The sequence below is a fragment of the Syngnathoides biaculeatus genome, chromosome 17 (assembly GCF_019802595.1).
Source record: "Syngnathoides biaculeatus isolate LvHL_M chromosome 17, ASM1980259v1, whole genome shotgun sequence".
NCBI classification, from domain to species: Eukaryota; Metazoa; Chordata; class Actinopteri; order Syngnathiformes; family Syngnathidae; genus Syngnathoides; species Syngnathoides biaculeatus.
This window is the reverse complement of record NC_084656.1, coordinates 18,266,597-18,290,086: the sequence shown is the minus strand read 5'-3', so window position 1 is coordinate 18,290,086 and position 23,490 is coordinate 18,266,597. Positions and strand designations below refer to the sequence as shown.

The window sequence follows — 23,490 nt, the reverse complement described above, 5'->3', positions numbered from 1 at the left end:
GTTTGGTCGTATTTATTACTTTACATTTCATTTATAATTGAAGTACTTGTAATAGAAAGCAGGGGGGGGGAGTGTTTCGCTCACATTATGTACTTTTGAGCAGCAAAAAAAATAAAATAAAATAAAAATCTAAACATTCAACATTACATGTAGTAATTATGTTCTACGAAGACATCCCAGAAGTACCGTACAATTCCTCTACACACTTACAGCTTATTATTATCGTTTTACTGCCAGAAATAAAGTAAATAGCTACATAGTTTCTGTGTAAAAGTATTGGAGGGCTACATATTTAGCTAAACATCTTCAGAGGATCAATATTGTGACATGTGCAGTCACAAAGAGGACAAAACGGTAAATTTTGCATTTTTTTTTTTTAAAGGAGCCAAAAGGCGTTTTTGAACATCTTCCAAACGAGTGAATACTTTTTCCCACTTTCCTCCACGTGCAAACTTTCAAAATTCTCTCCTCCGCGTCTGGATCGACATCACGTTGGCTTGAGGGTGGATCTCCCCCTTCCCCCCCCCCCCCCCGCCCCACACCTCCAACCCCACCATCATCTCACAAACACAACATATTGAACATAGTACTTGAATATAAAAACCTTCGCGTTTGGATTTTTAAAAAAAAACAACAACACGCCAACCAGAGAGTCAGTGTAGGATTTTCTTAATAATGAGGGACTACTGTAAGGGAAAAGGGGTCAACTTTATGGTTTAGATTAAGAATCAAACTTTAAAAAAATAATAATAAAGTAAACAGAAGGTTTAGGTATTGAAAAATTTACCTATACCAGATATTTTGGGGTGGAAAATACCCCTAGCTAGTCGCTTAAAAAAAAAAAAACTCACCTATTCAAAATCACGGTTTTGTGCTCTACCTGAAACACACTAAATGCCACAAAATTGCACCAAAGCCCATCTAAATAGGACATAGTACGGTAATTGGTACAAAGGAAGTGCAGCGGTAAATTGAAGATAACGAGTTCATGCCGTGACTGCGCTTGTAACGCGACACTTCTGAAATTATTGAAATTGACGGAAATGCCATCGCTCCGTTCCGGCTACCACCCAGAAAAACACCAATTATTTTGTTTTTGTTTAGAAGACATCAAGCATTTAAAAAGTTATGATTATTATTCCTTCTGGTGTGCCTCCCTTGGCCACCGGGAGGCAGTATTGCATAATATAGCCGAGCAGACACATACGAAGAACAGCCCTCTTCTATCTACTACTAGTAGTACGACTTGAGTTGTTAAGTCATTTTTTGCAGAGGATAAAGAATATATGCCTCTGAGTTTTGTTATATTATCCCTTCCTGTGCCGTTCCATGGTTATTGTTCAAAAAATGTGTTTCTTAAAGAGTTGTAAAACCACAATTACTCATGCTAACCGTTAGCATGTCGGTAGTATTTTCCATTTATGTTAGCATCAAGCAAGTGGGGGCATTCTTTCGGCAACATAGCTCGCTTGTTTGAAATACAAACCGTGTTTTCCTCTTTTAGTTCAACTGGGCGTGAGTGGCGTTAAACGGCTTGAAGCCTCTTTTTCGACGGCATTTTTCACGATTTGCTTATTGTGAAGTGACTTCAATTGAGTTTACCTCTACGATAAAACGCTCGTATCGCACGTTTGCGCTCGCAAGTCAAATGACGGCTTGTGCCGTGCAAAACTCTGAAGGGTATCTCAAGGCACCACCGATGCATCTCACTTTGTACCGGCCGGCTTTGTATGTCGAGGACGAGCTAAGTTTAACCTGGGTTGTTAGTGAAAGTTACAGCGAGTCTTCTTTGCATGTACATGCGCACATCCGGTGCATTTCTCAAAATCTATAAATCTATTAACTATTTATTTTTCACGGTAGTGTCAGATAAGTGCGAAATGATACAGGATTTTAAGATCATAGTTTTATGGTACAGTTATAGTGTTAACTATAGATACGGGTTTCTATGAAGAGCGGGGATTATTGTAAACAAAATTCAAGCGGTTGGAGTCCAGCGACTCGGAAGTGTTTCTGCCTCTTGCGGCGCGCAATTAGCTCGCGGAGAGTCGAGGGGTGTTGAAAAAGGTGCGTCGACGCCAACAGAGGGTCAGTCGGGTAAACGGGTCGCGACAGTGTCAGTCTCAGAAATCCGACCTGCTGCGGAGAGGTCAGATGAAGGTGGAGTCCATGGTGCTGGTGTCTTGGACACTGCGGGAACGCGCCTCGAACAGCTGCTTTATCAGCGCGGACTTCTCCTGCTCCAGCTGGGCGATGCGCTCGCTCTTCTCCGTCACTTCCTGTTGCGAGGGGATGGAGGAGGACAAGGGTTGAAGCACAGGAAGCGCAAGACGGTCCAAAACGGCAATGTGGTATTAAAGAAAGGAACCTGTGTGAGGAGTCTGTTCTGGTCCTTCAGTCTCATGATGGCTTGTGGTGGAGCTGGAACTGGAGGCTGCGAGCTCGCGGAGAGCACCGCCGTCTGACCGCCGTTGGAAGGGAAGGATGACTGGCAAAACAAAACAAAAAGGAGTTCGGTCCGGTACATGGTGGAGGGCGGTGTGTTTACAAGTTCCGGAATTCCCGGGCTACGGAGCACGCCTGCTTACAAGCCTCACAGAGTACATTTGTAAAGCAAATACCATTTGGTACATGCATATGATGCAGCTGTGTAAAAGCCGCAAGTGCCCGCATTGAAACACGAGATATTTACAAAGACGGTACATAGAAAGAGTTTGACGCGAGCGCTAAAACTAGCGCTTACGCTGACAGGGCCAGTTAAAATAAAACTTACCGGTAAATATCACCGAGACACGCCAGTAACACAGCAGCAACACGCGAGCGCAGTGCTAACACTAGTGCAGCACTAACAGGGGTTGGTAAGTCACTTCCTCGGCACATATATTCCACCGCTCTCACTCTTACCTTTTCCGCTCGAGTGCCCCTTGCGGCCGTTAGAAAAAAATGCACAAATTAGCTGCATCACCACATAAACCCCAGGGTTGAAAGTGCGTGGAAAAAAGTCGCGGCTTGCAGGCCGGAAATTACGGTAAATGATAGATGTATTTAACTTTAAAGAAAACAAAATGTTTGCATGTTTGGCTTCAATCAATCATCTCACAATTCGTACCTGTGCTTGTTAGCATAGCATAAACCGGAAGTTAGCGAACTTGTTTTCAACATTGGTCACGTGATGTTCTGTAAATATTGGATTGAAGGAGAGATTGTGGGAAAAAATTGTTTCAAACTATTCTCAATGTTTTGGGTTCAATTTAAGCATGCTTTTATGGTGTCATTTTATAAAGTACAATATTAAAGAGTATTATTTTTTTCCATTTAAAAAAAAAAAAAGATTAAAAAAATGTCTTCTTCTTTTGGCGGGATGAACAGATTATCGGCATTTCCATTCATTTCAATGGGGAAAGATGATTTGGGATTCAAGCGTTTTGAGTTACAAGTATTCTAACTCAAGAATGAACCACAGGAATGAACTGTAATCATATCTCATGGTATGAAAGTATTAGTATTTCACAGGCTAGTATGAATATAATGCGTATGGTATTTGGACAGGAAACTACAGGTATGAAATACTGTATTATAAGAATGGCAGGTTGATTCTCACCATTCCAGTACAGCAAATGAGGTCATTGAGGCAGCGGTTGACTTCTTGTAATTTGGGGATGAGAATGTTGATACGACTCTGGTTGGCTTCTGTGAAAAAGTCCTAAAAATATGTATCGGGGGGGGTGGAACAAACATTTATACTCCCCGGGAGATGTGCAGTAGCAGTCTTGGATGAGCTTGGGTCTTTACTCACCGTGCATTGGGAGTTCTGCCCGACCTGCCGCTGTCTCTCGGTGACATTGTGGATCTGGCCCTGGTACCAGTCTCTGGCACGCTCCACCACCTCCAGGCCCGCCAGCAGGGAGTCCTTCTCCTGCTCCAGCTCCTTCATTTGCTTCAACTGGAAAAGAGGGGGAGGGAAAAGACCTTTTAGGGAACTCGCAATGTGCACAAACTCCACGTCGTCGACAACTTGAGAGCAATCTGACGAACGGTCCGACCGAAGCCCGAACAATGTCGAGAGGAGCCGTCCGGCCGGCGTCATGGCAACCGCGCAACAACCTAAGAATGGAGTAAATAGCCAGCCCCTCAATTATGACCAACCCTCTGTGACTATGAGAGTTGTGCTGACCTGGCTGTCCAGGCTGCACAGTCCGAGCCTCATCGCTGGCATTCAGCCACCCCCACGCCCCCCTTGCATGGTTCCATCCCATGTTTAAACAACTACATCATAGCAGGTTGGACTCATTGTTGGCCTGTGCCTAAATATGGCAGATAAGCGGGAGTCTGTTCGTGGTGAGATGAGTGAGATACTGTCAGTGCATCGAAAAGAGTGAGCGGCAGGAGGTTGGAAGAGACGTGTGTGCTCCAGCTGGCGGATAAATACACACACCCACACACAATAATAGCACAACAGTTGCTCGGGCTGACGGCCACAAAGGATGAAAGAGCGGCTATCCAACTGCGGGTCAAAGGCGATAAACAATTCCCAAATGCAACGGTGTGGGAAAATATCTTAAAACGTGCTTCAAGGTAAAAACTTTTTTTTTTTTTTTTGTTCCACTCAGCAGGACGCCCGAAATCCGCAACAAACTTCTCAGACTCATACCAAAAACCACTAAAAAGCTGGCACTCAACTCTTCTACCTTCACTGACTCAACCACAGACTCTGGGGGATGAACACTACTAGGATACTATAGATCAAATATATATATATATATATAGATTTTGTATTTCTTAAAAGTATATTCCATACTGGGAAAAAAATTGGCAATAACTGGCATGCCATGTAAGTAACACTGTGAAGTTTAAATAATAACACTGTGCCTAAATTAAGGAACATACCATCCAGCCATCCATTTTCTTTGCCGCTTATCCTCACTTATGTCGCGGGGGAGTGCTGGAGCCTATCCCAGCTGTCAACGGGCAGGAGGCGGGGTACACCCTGAACTGTCATGTCATGTCATTATCCAAGCCGCTTATCCTCACAAGGGTTGCGGGAAAGCTGGAGCCTATCCCAGCTAGCTTCGGGCGAAAGGCAGACTACCCCCTGAACTGGTCGCCGGTCAGTCGGTTGCCAGCCAATCGCAGGGCACGTAGAGACAAACAGCCACACTCACAATCACACCTTGGAGCAATTTAGGAGTGTCCGATTCATGTTGCATGTTTTTGGGATGTGGGAGGAAACCGGAGTGCCCGGAGAAAACCTCACGCAGGCACGGGGAGAAGATGTAAACACCACACAGACGGGGCAGAGATCGAACCCGGGTCCTCAGAACTGTGAGGCCAACACTTAACCAGCTAAACCGCCGTGCTGCCAGGAACAAACCATATCATAATAAAATAATGATTCCATTCAAATTTATTGCACACTAGTTCAATTAAAAAATTGTATCTCAATAAAATGTTTCCTGCAAATGTAATGCACTACAAAGTTAAATACAACTGAACTGTACAGACAGTGATTAGTTCACCTATAGAAGGAACTCGCATACCACTTAGTGGTACTAGTGCCACACTTTAAGAATAGTATTGGTATGACTAATTAATAATTAAGTATTACTTACTAAGTATTAGTATTAATAGTATTAGTCGTAAGTCTTGTCTCGTGCTGGTTAAAACTTTCATTCCATAAATTGTAGTATAGTATCAAGCTGTATAGCAGGGGTGTCAAACTCATTTTTCTCGCGGGCCGCACTGTAGTGGATTTTCTCCCGGCACTGCGGTTTCCTCCCACATCCCAAAAACATGCAACATTAATTGGACACTCTAAATTGCCCCTAGGTGTGATTGCGACTGCATCTGTTTGTCTCTATGTGCCCTGCGATTGGCTGGCGACCAGTTCAGGGTGTACCCCACCACCTGTCTCGCTGACAGCTGGGATAGGCACTCCCCCGTGACCCTCGTGAGGATAAGCGGCAAAAAGAAAATGGATGGATTGATGCATGTCATGTATGTATAAAACATCTGACAATAAAGTTACTTGAATAAGGATATTACAGTGTAACAGAGTACAGTACAGAGAAGGTTAAAAGAAAACTAGTAGCATAGTAATAATGTAGCATGATATTAACGCAGTATTCATATTACCATACTCTTCAAAGTCTTTTGTAGTGCGATCCACTACGTCTTTTCTGTCCAAAATTCCCTCGACTAAGCCCCTCACACACACACACACACATGCGCGCTGATCCCAAACACAGCCAAGAAGCTGCCGCTGGACTCTTTGGCCTCCGTCTACTCACCCACAGGAAAAAGTGCAGGGCCTTGCGGCTGTACAGGCCGCTGCTGAGGGGGACGAACACGGTGGTGTACGCGGCCCACACCGCCGTCCAGGCCCGGCCGGCTTCCCCCACGTCCGCCGGGCCGCTGGGCCCGACCCGGATCGCTACCATCGGGGCGGCGGAGTCGGCGCCGGTGGGAGGGACGCGGGAAAGTGGGGGCGGGGGAAGGGGGCGGAGGAGGGGAGGTGGGGGGTGGGTGGGAAGAGTCCGCCGGCCTCCTCTGACGCAGACGGACGAGACGCCGGCGAGGGGAAAGGAGGAGATCAGGCATGCGAGGGAAGGTGAAAAAATGGTGGCAGCGAGGGGGGAGACAGTTGTGAGTTCCAAAGGGGAGGGTGGGAGTTTCACCATGCAGGGGGGGGGGGGACGCATGGGGACAAGGGTGGGAGGGGAACGGGGTAGCCAATAGGAGGTCAAATGAGACTTTTTTTTTTTCTATCGCTTTTCTATTCTCCCCACTAGTGACACTTTGTGACTGACCAAAATGTACAATCCGCTCCATCCATTTTCTTTGCCGCTTATCCTCACGAGGGTGGCGGGGAGCGCCGGAGCCCATCTCAGCTGTCAACGGGCAGGAGGCGGGGTACACCCTGAGCCGGCCGGTTGTGTACAATCCATTCATCCGTCCGTTTTCCATACGTTGGAATAAACTCAGACGACTTTTGGCGAGAGAAGCGGGGGTACGTCCCGGGACTGGTCACCGGCGAATCGCAGACAAACAAGGATTTGGACTTCTACGTTCTCGAAAAGTGGCTCTTCAAAACTACCAAGTACAGTTTGTGGAGGTCACGCCGAGTGTACGAACGCGCCCGACACTTTTGAATCCCGTTGTGGACCCGCACACCCACCATTTCGTAGTCCACGCCGCTGGTGATGGTGTGGCGCCGCTGCTCCTCGCGACTGCGGCTGGGCCGCCTGGAGCCCCCCGCGAAGCCCGTCGCGGACTCGCTTTGGGATCTGGGCAGATTGGATTTGGCGACACCTGGACACAGGCAGAGACGTGGTGATTGGAGCGACAGCGGCGGTATCAAAGTGGCGGCCCGGGGGCCCATTTGCGGCCCACGGGATAATATGTTGTGGCCCCACACCTTAACGCGAAAGTTTAATGTTAGTGCACCTCTTGAGTTGTACTGTATATTTTTACACTTTTACAGTGTTGTTTACGGCGCTGATGAGCCTACCGATCAGGGTATTTGGCTCTCGGGCACGTGACGTCAACCGGTGTGATGGTCTGAGCGCTCCCGGTGCTGAAAAGTCTTCTTGTGATTAATGTACATGCCCGTATATTTTGTAAACCTCCGGCCAGTCTGAAACATCCCCATCCGTGCTTCAACATGGGACCGTGGGATTTCCCAGTAGGCCTCCGCTACGTACCCAGAATTCCCCTGTTAGTAACGGACGCGCATTCATCACAAGGAGACTTTTCAGCACGGGGGGGAGCGCTCAGACCGTCACACCGGGCTTTATACTGTATAGAGAAACATTTTTCATTGAGTGAAATTTACAGCAGCGTTGCCATGGTGGGTTTTATTAGTGGTTTTGCACACGACTTGTGTATACAACAAGGCTCTTGCTTATCTTATTTTGTGTTTTAAAAAAAAATTGGGAATATTGGATTTATTTATTTTTTATTTCTAATTGCATCTGCGGCCCAGCCTCAGCCAGATTTTGCCTCCAGCGGCCCCAACGTAAATTGAGTTTGAGACCCCTGCAGATTCTACAGTATATCCAATAACTAGCAAGGAGAGTGGAAAACAATACCAGGAGTCACCACTTGAGGGAGACATTCGAAATTAACCCATGAAAGAGTACTGAAGCAACAGCGTGAAAATTTTTAAAATCATACCAAGTGTGTATTTTCAAGAAAATTCATACACGCATTGTGTGCTGGCATTATTTTAAATGCACTTGTTGTTTTGTTTTTTTTTACTTTCTGAAATGTCTATATATATATAAAAAAAAAAACTTTTTACCCCAAAAATATACAATTTCTGTAACCCTAGTGAGAATAAGTGAAAGAGAAGATGAATAAATATGCAGCTTTTTTTTTTCATTTGAAAGTATGTAATCTTAAAACAATGTCAAAATTGAAGACTGCCACAAATATGGAGCTTTAATATTTGAATATTACAGAGGCCCAGACATCACAAAAAAAATTATTTGTTCATACAAACTACTACATGCGTATGAACTATTACTTTCTGTGAACACGCTACCCCTTTGAGTGCATGAAATAGTTATTTATTTTACTACAAAGTAGTTTATGTTAAAGAAATAGTAACAGCGGCTTCATACTGGACAGGACGGTAGATAAATCTAACGCACCGTCTTTCCGACGAAGTTCGAGGGGAGGCTAAGTCTCAAACTACGCATTGGACAGGGATATAGATTTGAGAACATGATAAATAAATAAACTTCCCGTGAAGTCGTCGTATGTGTCTTGCAGTTTCGGGTGTGTCATTTGTAGAAAATCCATAAAAGTGCGCTCGATTTGGTTAGCCTCCAATCTGGTACAGACCCGCGGCTTCTTCGTCCGCACGAAGTACCGTAATTTCCGGCCGACAAGCCGCGACTTTTTTCCACACGCTGTCAACCCTGCGATTTATGCGGCTCATTTGTGCATTTTTTTCTAACGGCCGCAAGGGGGCACTCGAGCGCAAAAGGTAAGAATGAGACCGGTGGAATATATGTGCCGAGGAAATGACTTTTACCGGCCCTGTTAGGGCTGTGCTAACGTATTGCTGCTGTGTTACTGTCGTGTCTCAGTGATATTTACCGGTAAGTTTTATTTTAACCGGCCCTGTTAGCGTTAGTGTTAGCTTTAGCGCGGCGCTACAGTTAGCACTAGCGTTAACGCAGCCAGCGCTAGCATTAGACTCTTTCTGTGTACCATCTATCTTTGTAAATATCTCGTGTTTCAATGTGGGCACTTGCGGCTTTTACACAGCTACGGCGCATGTATGTACCAAATAGTATTTCCTTTACAAATGTACTCGGTGCGGCTTGTAACCAGGTGCGCTCTGTCGGCCGGGAATTACGGTAGTAGTTTGTATGCAAATTAGTACACCGTGCATGCAAAGTAGTCAGGTCATTCACACCAACTACTACTTCATCCGCACGAACTACGGTAGTATGTTTTTTTTCCCACGTCATGTCTGCGGCTCCGCAGAATACTACCACTATTCTCAAAGGGAAAAACACATTTCTTATAAATATGCACTGCATTCTCAAATGATTATGACTTTAATCCCTGGGTGTAATTTTTTTTCCCCAAGTGTGGCCTTAATACGTCTTTGTAAAAAATACCTGGCAGAGAAAGAGGCTTAAATAGTTACCATTTCAAAAGTTTTTGAACCAATGCTCGTAGTACCAGTCAAGCAAAAGAGTACTATCAAAAAAAATAATAACAATAATCAAAAAATTTTGAAAACAAGACTAAATTGTATGTGCCATCACAAGAAAAAAATCCAATACAGATTAATATTGTGTTTTTGGAACAAAAATTAAAACAGAATTATGGGGGGAGGGGGGTGACCATGTTGGGCGAAGTCAAAATCAGTTGCGGACGGGAAGCGGCGAGGAAACATCAGTAGAGTTACCGGCTTCCTGTTACTGTATCTACATTTGAATCATTATCAACTGATGATTCAATAATACCCTTTGAATTATGAGCATGCGGCCACTATGTTCCGTGTCTAGATTCCAGGAGAAAGTGAACTTTTGGCAGGCCCCTTCGGTGGGAGATTTCACAGCTAGCACACTTTTGGCAAGGCCTGACCATGCATGCTGTAATCTGGACTAATACTACGAGGTTTGGCTCCACGTGAGAGATTACGGCATGGACAAGTGCCGCTCAGTCCGTCCATGATAATCAGCTACCAGTACGAGGAATAGAGGCCTGAAACGTGGGGATTTGACGACTGCGAACGCCTCAAAACTCAGGTGTCAAACTCAAGGGCCGGGGGCCAGATCTGGCCCACCACATAAATTTATGTGGCCCGCGAACGCAAATCATGTGTGCGAATTTCTGGGATTCTTGCTAAAATCTGCACCAAAATTTCTTGTATAAATATGATGAGGGGATTAAAGATTTTTACGGTTTCACAGTCATAACGAACGGCCCTAAGAGGGAAACCGTAACTACAATGTAGCCAGTGTCAAAAATGAGTTTGACACCCCTGCCTTAAAAAACAAAAATAAATGTGTACAAGTAGAGCGAGTTATGTTATTTCCAGGTTTTTTTCGGGGGGTTGTTCGAATTGTCAATAATAAAGCGCGTCGTGGGTGGGTCAGATGGTCGGGCCGCGCCAGTTCAGTTATTTCCGTGTTTTTCCGGCGGGGTGGTAATTCACAACAAAACGCGTCGTGGGTCAGCTGGTCTCGCCGCACGTTCTGTTAATTTCCGGGTTTTGTTAGGGGCGTTCGAGTCCCGATTTTTGTTCGAAAACAAAAGCAAGAAAAAATAATCTTTGAAAATTTTCGTTCAAAAACCGATTTGTTTGAGAATGGCGGGTTGGCGATTGTAATGTGATGCAAGTTGAATTGAAGTCAATGAATCAATGACATCATTTATGATTATGATTTATTATTTCTTTTTAGGAAAGCGCAATATCAATAGTGTGAAATGTGCAATTTAAAACCCGAATAATGGCTTTATCATACGATATGACTGTGTTTGGTACCCAAAAAATAGAATCTAAAGGTGCAGTCTAGTATGTGTGTTTGTACTGAAAAACTGAAACGTGTGCTGCTAGGTCACAGGTGTGAAACGCAAGGCCCGGGGGCCAAATCTGGCCCGCCGCACAATTTTATGTGGACCGCGAAGGCAAATCATGTGCTCAACTTCCATGATTTATGTTCAAATCTGTACCAACGTTTCAGTCATATCATAAATGATAATGTTGAGATATTCCAGGCATTTTTTCCTCACCAAATATGAACGATAATTGAAAACCCCGTTGCCCTTGATTTCTGACTCCAAAAGCGGTTCATAAAGTTCACGTGTAAATATGATGAGGCGATTTTAATGGTTTCACAGTCAAAACGGCCCTCTGAGGGAAAACGTAACTACAATGTGGCCCGCAACAAAAATGAGCTTGACACCCCTGTGCGAGGTGGAAAAAAATCTCTTGAAACTTTTCAAACGGGTGAAGTAAGTTAGCGGGGAGCGATGGAGTGTCACCCTCCAGGCATGCCGGCTGCGTGGGTGGCGGGGGGTGGGAATCACACTCAACCCAGAGAGACTCATCACAGGGTTGAGCCTGTGTGACAGCGACCCAGCGCGGTCGTGAGAGCGACCCAAAGAGACGTACGAGCGAGATAATGAGGTAGCGCGATTCCGACTTCCCTCACGCCGGGGGAGAATCGACCATCGTCAGTCACGCGGCGCCAAAGGAAGAGAGAGATACGCGTCTGACCAGATCGCTGATTTAGCCTCATTTTAACGGCAGCTAACAAGTTACGACGTGCTGAATGTGAGCTCCTTTAAGAGGATGTGGCACACTTGACAACGTTGTTGTCAAAACAATACACAAAAACTGCAACAATAACACCTAAAAGGACATTCATTTTTAAAAGATGTAAAACTGATTTGTTTGCATCCAAGAGAAAAAGTAACTTAATTCACCATTTTAATTTGTTCTGTGATTGTACTCATTCAGATCACTCGCAGCTCAAATCAACTTTCCGTATTGAAACCAATTGAAATGAACTTTATCTGTTCCGGCATCACCCCCCCCCCCAAAAAAAAAGGAAAAAAATCCCCCAAGCATGCCAATATCTTTGTATTCAATAAAAAAAAAAAACACCAGTCTACAGTTATTGCACTTTATAAAAACATACAGTTATGGCAATATTAAATAGAATGTAAAGAAGTAAACATTATAAGTCATGATTTCGAGCGGCACGGTGGATCAGCTGGTAAAGCGTTGACCTCACAGTTTTGAGGAACTGGATTCGATCCCGGCCCAGCCTGGGCGGAGTTTGCATGTTCTCCCCGTGCCTGCGCGGGTTTCCTCCCACATCCCCAAAACAGGCAACACTAAATTGCCCCGAGGTGTGATTGTGACTGCGACTGTTGTCTGTCTCTATGTGCCCTGCGATTGGCTGGCAACCAGTTTGAGGGAGTAACCCGCCTCCTGCCCGTTGACAGCTGGAATTGGCTCCAGCATTCCCCGCGACCCTTGTAAGGATAAGCGGGTAAGAAGATGGATGTATGAAAATCATGATTTTATGCATCAATTCAATGGCCATGTTTCTGATGCATGATTGCGAAGGCTCCCAAGGGAACGAAACTGGCCAGACGACGCGGTGAACATCATCAACTTGCTTTTGCTCAAAATGGTGCAGGCGCCCTACTTGTGATGTGACGCGCATCATCGACATGTACCGTTTTTGTTGGCCCAATTACACGTTTTGTGTCAATTTTTCATCGCATTGACAAAAGTTGTTTTATATTGCGAGAAGGCAGACGAGCCGGCACATTTTTTCTTTTTTCAAAATACTATATGATACCTTAAGCAGGGGAAATTCTGATATAGAATCACTGCACTAAAAAAAACAATATACTCATTTTCCAACCACTACCTCCCTGACTGTCAATCAAAACAATTCATTTTTGGTTCTTGGGATTGCCAAATTTGATTTCGTCTCCATCCATATCATAGTTGCAGTTGCCATAAGGGAGGTGGTTGTAATAGTGTAAACGGATAAATGTATAAATATTAGGTTTTGAAACAATACCGTAGAAATGTCACGTCGTCCGGGCCCAATCAATTCAAATTGTTTTTCTTCCAATGGACCGAGAAAATCAGTTTGTAGGAATGATGCTCCATTCGCGCTCACATTTTCAATATTTGCAGGTTGTACGGAGAGAAAATGTTAATATTGTCTGTTTTGTATGCAGTACAATACTGATGCAGTTTTTGCTTGAGTCAGTTATGATCAGAACCGGAGCAGCCTCAAGCTGGGTCAGGAAAACCTGTATGATCACCGCATCTTTTGATTAACACATGTATTTTTTTTAATCAACACCATCAAAATGATTGATCTTGCAAAATTGTAGGAAAGACCCCCATGCCCCCATTTTTTTTAAACTCATCAATTCATAATAGATGTAAACAGAAAGATCTTTGGGTTACACATACTTGATCCTTGGAGCTGTGGTAACTCCAGGGCCAGCGATTCGATGGACCTGACCCGGGTCTGCGGCTGGGGTGTTTTTGAGACGTGACCCGACTCCACCCGGTAAGACCCGGCGGCCTCCTGGGCGCCCGGGATCCGCTCCAAACTCCGACCTGGTCTCTCGTAGCCCGCACCGTACCGCGCCGGAGCGCACGCAGGGTGGCCACCTCCATCCTCGGGTCTGGACCGGCTCATGAGGGAGGACGCGCGGTGCGGCTGGATGTTGGTCACGTTGCTCGGCCCCAGCGGACGGACCTTGTTCTCCGCCCGGGTGCCCGCGGACCTCGGGGCGGGCTGCGGGGGCACGGCCGCCTGCGCCTTCAACTGGCATCGGTTCTCCGGGTTAAGCATGGAGTAGCGCAGCCCCGCCACGAAGCGCTCAAAAGTCAGGCAGCCGTGCGGTGGGGTGACCCGTCGGAGGCAACTCAACACCCCGCCGGGTAGTTCCCGAGTGTCGGCGCCCTGCCAGCGGCTCTCGATCTCCGATATGTGGACGTAGCCGCGACCGGCGTCGTCCAGGATGTCAAACAAGGTCCGCAGGCTGTGAAGAAACGCTTTGGGCAGTCCGTCCGTGGAATAGTCCGCCTCTTTCGGTTGGCCTTTCCCGTGAGCGGCGTCTTTCCTGGGCCCAACCCGGCCATAAACCGCCGACGTTCCGTTCATTTTGTTGCCCTGCTCCGTGGCTATCAAAGCCATGGCGACTTTCGAGCACTTCCAGTTAGCATAAAACTACCAAGCGCGGGAAAGACTAAATAAAAAACCCAAAACAAAAATTCGACTTAATTTAAACTCCCGCACACATTTCGCGATGTGTTTGTCAGGCTTCTCCGTCACATTTAATCCCGCGTTGGACGGTGAAACTTCACTTTTTAATCGCCGCGTGTGCGAACACTGAGCACGCTCCTCCTGTTTTGGCGTTCAGCACCGCCCTTCAAACGTATGTGCGCCAGCGCTCCGGGCCTGCCGATTGGTCGAGGCGCGCCGGGGTCGTGCGCTGATTGGCGGAGCGGAGAGGTTCAACTCCAGTTTGAGTTGTTGAGCTGCTTTGTGTTGAAATACTCGTAGTGGAACGTTTTTATTCATATCGAGTTTTTTTTTTTTCCTATATGATTTGGAAAATGCTGCTCGTACTAGAGACGAGTGAGAGAGGAATAAATATAGCCAAGCCCTATTAATCATTTTACTTTCACTTCAATTAGTAAAAATTACAAATGGTAATAATAATAATTTTGCACATTTACCACACTTAAATCATACTTATTGTGATCGGGAAATACTGTATTTAATAATAAAAAAAACATGCTTGGGGTATACTGTATTAGGAAAAAAAACAAGTACACAGATTGAATACAACCCAAGAAATAATAGACCACTGCATTTTATTCTTCTATGTACTGTATGGATATAGTATCATCATATGAATACCAGCACAGGTCTATTTTGATGATATATCCATCCATTTTCTTTGCCACTTATCCTCACAAGGGTGTGCTGGAGCCTATCCCAGCTGTCAACGGGCAGGAGGCGGGGTACAGCCTGAACCGGTTGCTAGCCAGTGTTTGCATTGTCCCCGTATAATAATAATAATCCAGTATCTGACACATGATGGCGGAATAACCTTCAGGCATGTGCGGTACAAGCTACGAACAAAAGTATTGAATCACACGCACCAAATATCCGATTATTAGTATCCATCCATCCATTTTCTTCACTGCTTATCCTCACAAAGGTGGCGGGGAGTGCTGGAGCCTATCACAGCTGTCGACGGGCAAGAGGTGGGGCACACCCTGAACCGATTGCCAGCCAATCGCAGGGCACATGGAGACAATTAAGAGTGTCCAATTAATGTTGCATGTTTTTTTGCAACGTGGGAGGAAACCGGAGTGCCCACCCGGAGGAAACACACGCAGGCACGGGGAGGACATGCAAACTCCACACGGGCGGGGCCGGGATTGAACCTGCCCAGGCGTGAATACTCACTCTGCTTCCACCTGTTGTGCAAACATCATAGCGACTCATGTTGTAACAACAGTGAATTCGCCATTACACAGCCAACAGTTCCCGACCCGATCGGACAAAATATTATCGGAACTGCCCTGCTGTGTCGATGTGATGCCCCCGGGATAGGATACAGAAGCAACAGTTGCCTTCACATAATCAATCATGCGCTTGTTTATCCCATGTCAACCACTGATCTAAAAAAACAAAAAGACATTAAAATCATGTTTTGCGGTGAAAAAACGCATGGGTCCATGTCGGCTGCCGTTTTTTCATTAATAACATACGAAAAATCATGCATTTCATGACAGTGGCACTTTAAGGTTTTTTGTGGTTTTTTTTGCATGATTAATTTTAAATGTGATTTTCACAGTGACCGTCAGTGTCCTGAAAGGCGCATGTAGATATATTTTATGATTGCTAATAATCAGATATTTGGTGCGTCTGATTCACTGATCTAAAAATAAAGACTGGATGGCTCATTGGGCACCAACACTAAAGTCGCCATCCGCCATCTTGATACTCCCAAAACAGCCATGCCGACCTGTGCGTTCATCGGCAGTTTCGTGGCTGTGAGAAAACATTCCACACGTAAGTTAGAAAGATTTATTTTGTTAAAGATTGTTTGTGAAGTTTTTTTTTAATTTACTGATGCGCTTAATTCACTTGAACAAAGTTTTGTTTACAGTTGTTGCTGTTCACTCTCTGCTTCCCCTTTTATAGGCTGACGGTTTTTCACGAAAAAGCAATGTCAACATTTTCCCAAACCTCATCAGTGGATAACAAGAAAACACATTTTCTGTTAATTTTTTGATGAATTTCATCATACAGAATTCTGCAAATTTCCAAATGCAAGGAAACAAGTTTAAATTTCTTTAAATTCTGAAATAGGACGTCGCAGGGACAACAAATGAACAATGCGTTTAGCATGTATTTTCCCATTGCGAGTCCTTATTTCCAAAAATATATCTAAATGATCGGCTTAAAATGTTATGTTTTTATGGGAAAAAATGCTTAGTTTTTTGCTAAGTTATGATGATAGTGCTTCACAACGTATTTTGGGAAAAGTTAACATGTCACGGAAATCAGGTTCTCGGTAATATGCAAGATTTCTTGCTAGTTACCGTGTTATATATGTCTTTCCTTTCCACTTAGCCTTTTTTTGGCCTACCAAGTCTAATTAAAAATCCTTCATGTTACCAGGACTGAAAAAATGTCAAGCTCACACGGCCAGTTTTAATTGTACATGCCAAACTTTGAGGAAAACCCCGCCATAATCTAACCTGTTAACCGTGTCCTCTACATGTTTTGGGAGTACCAAGATGGTGGCCAACTGGCTTCAATCAATTGACATACCGCTCGATGTGTATGCGCTATCCAGTCAGTGAAGTCAACAAATAAAATGGGTGGGCATTGATTGTAAACAGTCGAGATCAAATAGAGCGAGTGATCAAGTAGTTTCATCGTGTGTTTGGGGTGCATCCCATCTGATTTTAGGCAAAAGGCTCGATGGGAGGAACCCAGAGAAACTCCACACAAGCACAGGGTTTGCTAGCTTCACACAGGAAGGCTGCAGCCGAGCCTGGAACCTCCAAACCGCGAGGCAAACATGCCAACCGCCATTCCGTGCCACTTGTGGTAGTCTTGCAGCGCGAAAACGTCGTCGACAAGAGTTTGCATCGGCCCGGACGAGCGCGTGAGCTGCTGTTATATAACCCGAGAAAGTGAGTGACAGAAAGAGGAGAGGTCACAGCTCCTGCTCGGCGAGATCTCTCGACTCCCGACGCCCAGCCCAGCTCTCGCTCCTCTTCTGCTGTCATGCCCGCGCACACGCAGTCGCGCTCTAATAGTCCGATAGGATCATACGCATTTGAGAAAATGTCAAAGAAATAACAGTGGGTCGTCATTTTTTTTTTTTTTTTTTGCCCACAGCGAGAAGACAAAATCACAGTACACGGACCCATTTAACGTCTTAACTCCTTGGAAAGACAAGCCAGACGTTGTCACGCGTGCTCACTGCTCTTATCGTTAGAGGCGTACTCTGGATCGTCAACAGAGCACACCAAACATGTAACGGGGTTTGTTAAGAGGCCCGCGGGGCATCCGGACCGCCGGAAAATACAGAGAAAAACAATCGGAATTTGAAGAAGAAGCTATACTTGAAAAACTTGTAATTTGGTCACGTTAATCCTAAAGAGAGGCATTTGCTGTCTGATCGTAAGGTTTGAAAAATGCTCAAATTTGGCCAGATTATCAGTATGCGAGTACGTCACTAATCGGCTATCATTCCCTTTCACAGTACAATCACAGAGTACGCGTCTTGGCCGAACTCGATGTTGACCACATCCAAAAGGATCTTTGATCGTGGATATTGAACAGGTTTAACATTTACATTTGGCAACGCACCCAGTTTCCTTATGAGATTGAGGAAGGAAAAAAAAAAATCTTTCCTTCAACACAACATAATTATCACGAACCAACAGTGTGGGGTCGGACCAAAATGCAGGACTCCAAGACGAGGTCATGACGTTAGACATGGTTTTATTCCGGGAGCGGGTCGATACCAAAAAAAAAGTCCAAAACAAGGCAGAGGCACAAAAAAGCTAGGATAAAAGACAATCAGCAAGGTCCAATGATTATGGGGAAAATTAAAAATCTTAACAAGACGGGACTGACACAAGGCAACGAACTGGCAACGCCCGTGACAAAACTCCAAACTTAAATACATGGTCTAATTCAAGCAGCTGTGGCCGGTGACAGGTGTCAGAGGTGACACCGCCCAGAGACCCTGACCATTGCTCATGACAATAATCAGTCTTGTTAATCGGGGTTTTCCTTACTTTGATCAAACACTAGGGGGGGGAATAAAAATCTAAATTTCGGCCCGATTATTGATACGTATGAAGTTGCGACCCTCGCTTAATTGGCTATCATAATTCATTTGCTGTCACAATCACAAGAGTTTGTGCCCTAACCGAATTTGGTGTTGTCCACACACAAAAAGATTTTCTATCATAAGTTTAACGATTGTAATTGTTGACCAAGACCATTTTTCAGAGAGGATTGAGTATGGGGGGGGGGGGGATCAAGACAATCGGACCTTTGCTGACTTAAATCATAAGGAAGGGAAAATACTCGAACGTGGACGCCGCTTTAGTCCTGCCAGATTTTGCCAAGTGTTCTCCAGCTGCTTATATGAGTCATATTTCCACTCGTGTTAACAACACTCTTTGGTTCCCTCATTACTTCCGATTTGTCCCGTTTCTCTTTTCACGGCATCTCTGTGCATGCGACAAAGGATTTGTCGTTCAACTCTTGCAACCGAAAGACAGAGAGCCAACGCGAGAGATCGCGTTCAAAAAGCTTCCCGTCTTGGAGATGTTTAATCAGATTTGAGCGAGTGCAACGCGAGGATGAGCACGTGCAGAGCAGAACGTGAGAAGCCACGGCAAAACATTGCGTTTTTCCGATTTGCGCTCGGGAAGCGCGTGTTTGTCACGCTGCTGATTTTAAGCTTGCTTGCGGTGGTGGCCCTTGGCACCTCACTGAGTTAGCGACTTAGCATGGTTTCAAAAAGCAAGTGTGGCCAAAACAGATGAACACTTACACAATCTAAAAAAATCCAGTATTTCCCCTCCCAAAAAAAAAAAAAAAAACATTCCAAAGATGATAAAGTCCATGAATATTATCAAATATTTGCACCCAAACCCAGAAATAGTATTTGACCGTTAATCCCAGCAGTCTCATTGTTTAGCATCCATTGAGTGGTATTCCAGTATAAAATGTAGCCAACTATGGAAACGTATTGCTGCCACATCCCAACAACATATGTTTCACGTTATAATGTGGTTCATTTCACATTATAACATGAATCATTTCACGTGTAATTAACTACATTATAACGTGAATCATTTCACGTTATAACATAATTCATTTCACATGAAACGTTTCATGTTATAACGTGAAATGAACCACGTTGTAACATGTAATTCATAACATTATAACATGAAACACTTCACGGTAAAACCTAATAAGTGGAACATATCATGTTATAACATGAAACATCCACATTATAACATATCAATGTTATGTTAGCGATTTTTTGTCTTAATTTGACCAATTGACTTCTTGGTTAATTACACTTTATAACATGAATCATTTCATGTTATAACATAATTAATTTCACGTTATGACGTGAAACGTTTCATGTTATAATATGAAATGAACCACGCTGTAACATGTAATTTATCACATGATAACATGGAATATATCATGGTAAAACCTAATAAGTTCTAATAATAAGTTAATAATCTCTAAAGCTCTAATAAATTCAGTCACATCTCCCCAAGGTGACATACAGGAAGTGGTCTCTCATTGAGTGTTGCACCAAACATGGATTTGGTTAGCTTTTGAAGGAGTCATGGTGTACCCGAAGATTGCCACTTACGCATGGAACAAGAACATGTAGTAGAACATGCAGTGACTGCCTTTTGGAGGGCGGGGTGAAAAGGGGTGAAATGTATTTATTATTTTCTACGTTGTAATGAGAAACGAATCACGTTATAACATAGAATATATATTATAACGTGAAAGTTTCACATTGTAACATAAAATGAATTACGTTATAACGTGAAACTTTTCGCATTATAACATGAAATGATTCACATTATAACGTGTAATTAACTACATTATAACGTGAAACATATCACATTATAACGTGAGTTTTTTTCCCCCTTTTTTTTGGTGTGGCAGCAATACACTTCCGTAGCCAACAAACACATCCTGCAAAAAAAAAGAAAAAATAATCCCAGATCATAAGCTTAGCATCTGATCACAACAAAAAGCCATTGCGAACTCTGACCTTCAGTATATCTGTTTATCCTCATGTTAATTCTGCTATGGAGACTGAAAGCACATTTTGTTGAATAAAGCAGTTTCTATGTCACACTAAGTTCCTGGTTTTGTGGTTTTCCTCTGTACCACGTTAGGTACTTTGGTACTTCTATGCTAATTGATCAATTGCTTAAATGCTAACATTCTAACCGCAGGTATGCTAACAGATAGCAAAGTGGCAGTCCAAGTACTGATAGGTAAATGTCTTGAATGAGTTGAACAATTTGGCCTTCCAAATGGTATCAATCTGTTGAGGTGTGAAAGAATAAGGTCAATTTTTCACAGATCGGCGTCCATCTGGGAATTTTGGAAATGTGGGAATTTATGCAATGTAAAAAAAAAAAATTAAAAATCCCACCACCTTGTGAAAGAACTCAACGTGTCTTAGAAATGTGTAAAAATTGGGACCATTTGAAAAATGTCTGTATTAATTAGGGAAATTCGGAAAACTGTGGATGTAATTGTGATTTTTATTTTTACGTGAATATTTTGTTATATAAAAAGTAGTTTTGAAGATTTCATGTGTCAGCTCACACGATGGTTTTAATCAGAAGGCAAATTTGAAAAATATCTATTTGGGTTTTTTCATGCAAATGTGGAACACTGAAAAATATGTGAGTTCAGGGAACATGAACAGGAGTAGTTTGCATTATTTTATGAATGAAGAAAATATATTTCAGTTGGAATGTTTTCAGTCGGGAAAACGGGGGAAGGAAGAATTATTGGGAAAATATCGAAATTGTATAAAAAGGGAAAGACGCTTCCACACTGAGCCAAAACTTTTGTTTGACATTACAGAAATATATCTAAAAAAAAATGTTGGTTGTCCTGAAAATCAAATGAAATTTGTGAGCACCTTTACAAATTCCACTCGGATTTTATTGTCCATATTTTACATTACACACTTGCATTAAGATTAAGAATGTTTAAATGTGGCTTTAAACATTGGATGTACATTTAAGAAAGAGTTTCTGTGTCTGCAGTTTGTCTACGGGACATCTTATTTGTTTATGTATGATATATTCTATTGAAAAAAAAAATGTATTTGGAGGTAGTCCAGCAACAGACGTGTTCCACTGTCCTTTTTAAAAGCTTTCAATCCATCACGTCGCCATATTTTGTCTTGCCGGGCCCGGACGGTTCCTCCGTTCTGGGCACTAGAAGACGAGCGTAAACGGTCATCATTTTAAAAGTAATTTTATAAAGATTTTATTGATCTCGCTCATATTGTACACCCCCATACAGAAACTCACCCGGTGGCGGCGACCTGTCTGGGATTTTGCCGGTTTCGAGTAGCAACCACAAGTCAGAGCATTTCTGCGTTTCCCACCGCGTCACCGCATAGCTGCCCACCGATGACATCACTGACAGGCACATAAAATGGCAGACTTATAATATCGAGAAGGAGCAGGGGGAGAATCACGCTTTCATTCCTCACCGATGGAAACGAGCAAGTTCCACTGCAGAGGATAAGCGAGTCGCTTCTGGAGAACCTTCTGGAGCGCGAAAAGGCCGGCGGCACCTGTGAAGGAAGGTTGACCATCTAACAAGATTTAGAAACGTGTTTGTGGGAATTTTTTAGTCCAGAACCAACAGTGTGGCCAAGGGTTCAACAGCCCCCTCCATACTTTATTCATCCATCAATGAATTTTCTTAGCTGCTCATCCTCATTAGGGTCGCGGGGAGCGCGGGAGCCGATCCCAGCTGTCAACGGGCAGGAGGCGGGTTACACCCTGGACTGGTCGCCAGCCCATCACAGGGCACATAAAGACATTCACAGTCACACCTACGGGAGGTTTAGAGCGTCCAATTAATGTTGCATGTTTTTGGGATGCGGGAGGTGCCCGGAGAAAACCCACGCAGGCGCGGGGAAAACGTGCAAACTCCACACAGGTGGGGTCGGGATTGAACCCGGGTCCTCAGAACTGTGAGGCCAACGCTTTACCAGCTGAGGCACCGTGCCACACTTCATATTTTTCCCAATTATTTGACATTTTAATTCACGTTTTAAGTTGCTTTTTTTTTTTTTTTTTTTTTGCTTGATTCATATTAAATGTGATTTTCACGGTGACCTTGAGTGCCCTGAAAGGCGCACATAAATATAATGTATTATTAGTAATAATCAGAGCGGCAGGGTGGGATCAGCTGGTAAAGCATTGGCCTCACAGTTCTGAGGTCCCAGATTCAATCCCGGACCCGCCTGTGTGGAGTTTGCATGTTCACCCCGTGCCTGTCTGGGTCTCCTCCCACATCCCAAAAACATGCGACATTAATTGGACACGCTAAATTGCCCCTAGGTGTGATTGTGAGTGCGGCGGTTTGTCTTGATGTGCCCTGCGATTGGCTGGCGACCAGTTCAGGGTGTACCCCGCCTCCTACTTGTTGACAGCTGGGATAGGCTCCGGCACTCCCCGTGACCCTTGTGAGGATTAGCGTCAAAAGAAAATGTATGGATGGATACTAATAATTGGATATTTGGTGCGTGTGATTCAATACTTTTGTTCGTGAATTGTACCGCACATCCTTGAAGGTTATTCCGCCATCATGTGGCAGATACTGGATTATTATTATTATTATCATACATACATACATACAATGCAAATTAGAATTTTTTTTTTTTTTTTTGGGGGGGGGGTGGTGCAAGTTAGTAAAATAAGTGGTTAAAAATAAAAGAAAAACATTTTACGTACCAAGCACAAAGCTTCCAGTCCCCTTCATGAAGGCGTGAGACTGACAAGCGGCATAATTTTCTAAACCCTGACAAACAAAACTTCATTGAAAAAAAAAGCACATTTTCATTTATATTTTGAATCATACTTAAGTGTCGTCAGTGTACACCTGATCATAAGGGAAGCACGACGAAATTGTAAAAACTCACCGGATGTTTTGCTAACAGCTCGTCGTCCACACGAGTGAGACCGAGGTTGACCATTTTCGTTAGTCAAAACCTTAAGTTGAAAGTTATTTCTTAGATATTATTGATAGTATTTTGCTAACATGATTGTTCAGCGCCAGTTCGCCCCAACCGAACGCTTACAAAACAAACGCTTGGCATGATAAACAACTAGGGTGACGCCAACAGACGGGCGGT

The 23,490-nt window shown here is 44.0% G+C and overlaps 2 protein-coding genes across 3 annotated transcripts; both read right to left on the bottom strand.

Annotated features, from left to right (window-relative positions):
* Positions 1 to 14,438, bottom strand: sapcd2 (suppressor APC domain containing 2). The gene is made up of 6 exons (XM_061802017.1): positions 13,472 to 14,438; positions 7,175 to 7,308; positions 3,797 to 3,943; positions 3,602 to 3,703; positions 2,369 to 2,488; positions 1 to 2,279 (listed from the first exon to the last, which is right to left on the bottom strand). Exons 1-6 carry the CDS (start codon positions 14,202 to 14,204, stop codon positions 2,151 to 2,153), a joined length of 1,365 nt encoding a protein of 454 aa, XP_061658001.1. The 5' UTR covers positions 14,205 to 14,438; the 3' UTR covers positions 1 to 2,150.
* Positions 14,439 to 21,013: 6,575 nt separating this feature from the next.
* tmem141 (transmembrane protein 141) lies at positions 21,014 to 23,490 on the bottom strand. 2 transcript variants are annotated; one of them, XM_061801452.1, is made up of 5 exons: positions 23,278 to 23,490; positions 23,090 to 23,156; positions 21,838 to 21,942; positions 21,653 to 21,763; positions 21,014 to 21,556 (listed from the first exon to the last, which is right to left on the bottom strand). In XM_061801452.1, the coding sequence occupies exons 1-5, from the start codon at positions 23,329 to 23,331 to the stop codon at positions 21,495 to 21,497; spliced, it is 399 nt and encodes a 132-aa protein (XP_061657436.1). In that variant the 5' UTR covers positions 23,332 to 23,490; the 3' UTR covers positions 21,014 to 21,494. The 2 variants fall into 2 exon arrangements, with proteins under 2 accessions (XP_061657436.1, XP_061657437.1); XM_061801453.1 differs by having other exon boundaries at positions 21,034 to 21,556; positions 21,838 to 21,921.

Bases quoted from the DNA above. Each gene is read 5' to 3' on its own strand.
- tmem141 (XM_061801452.1), bottom strand. From the start codon at position 23,331: ATGGTCAACCTCGGTCTCACTCGTGTGGACGACGAGCTGTTAGCAAAA. The intron at 21,764-21,837 runs GTGAGGAATGAA...TGTGCCTGTCAG, and splicing joins GAACTTGCTCGTTTCCATCG to TGATGTCATCGGTGGGCAGC. The intron at 21,557-21,652 runs GTGAGTTTCTGT...CTCGTCTTCTAG, and splicing joins AGACAGGTCGCCGCCACCGG to TGCCCAGAACGGAGGAACCG.
- sapcd2 (XM_061802017.1), bottom strand. From the start codon at position 14,204: ATGGCTTTGATAGCCACGGAGCAGGGCAACAAAATGAACGGAACGTCG. The intron at 2,489-3,601 runs GTGAGAATCAAC...TTGTTTTGCCAG, and splicing joins TCATTTGCTGTACTGGAATG to TCATCCTTCCCTTCCAACGG. The intron at 2,280-2,368 runs GTTCCTTTCTTT...CCCTCGCAACAG, and splicing joins AGAACAGACTCCTCACACAG to GAAGTGACGGAGAAGAGCGA.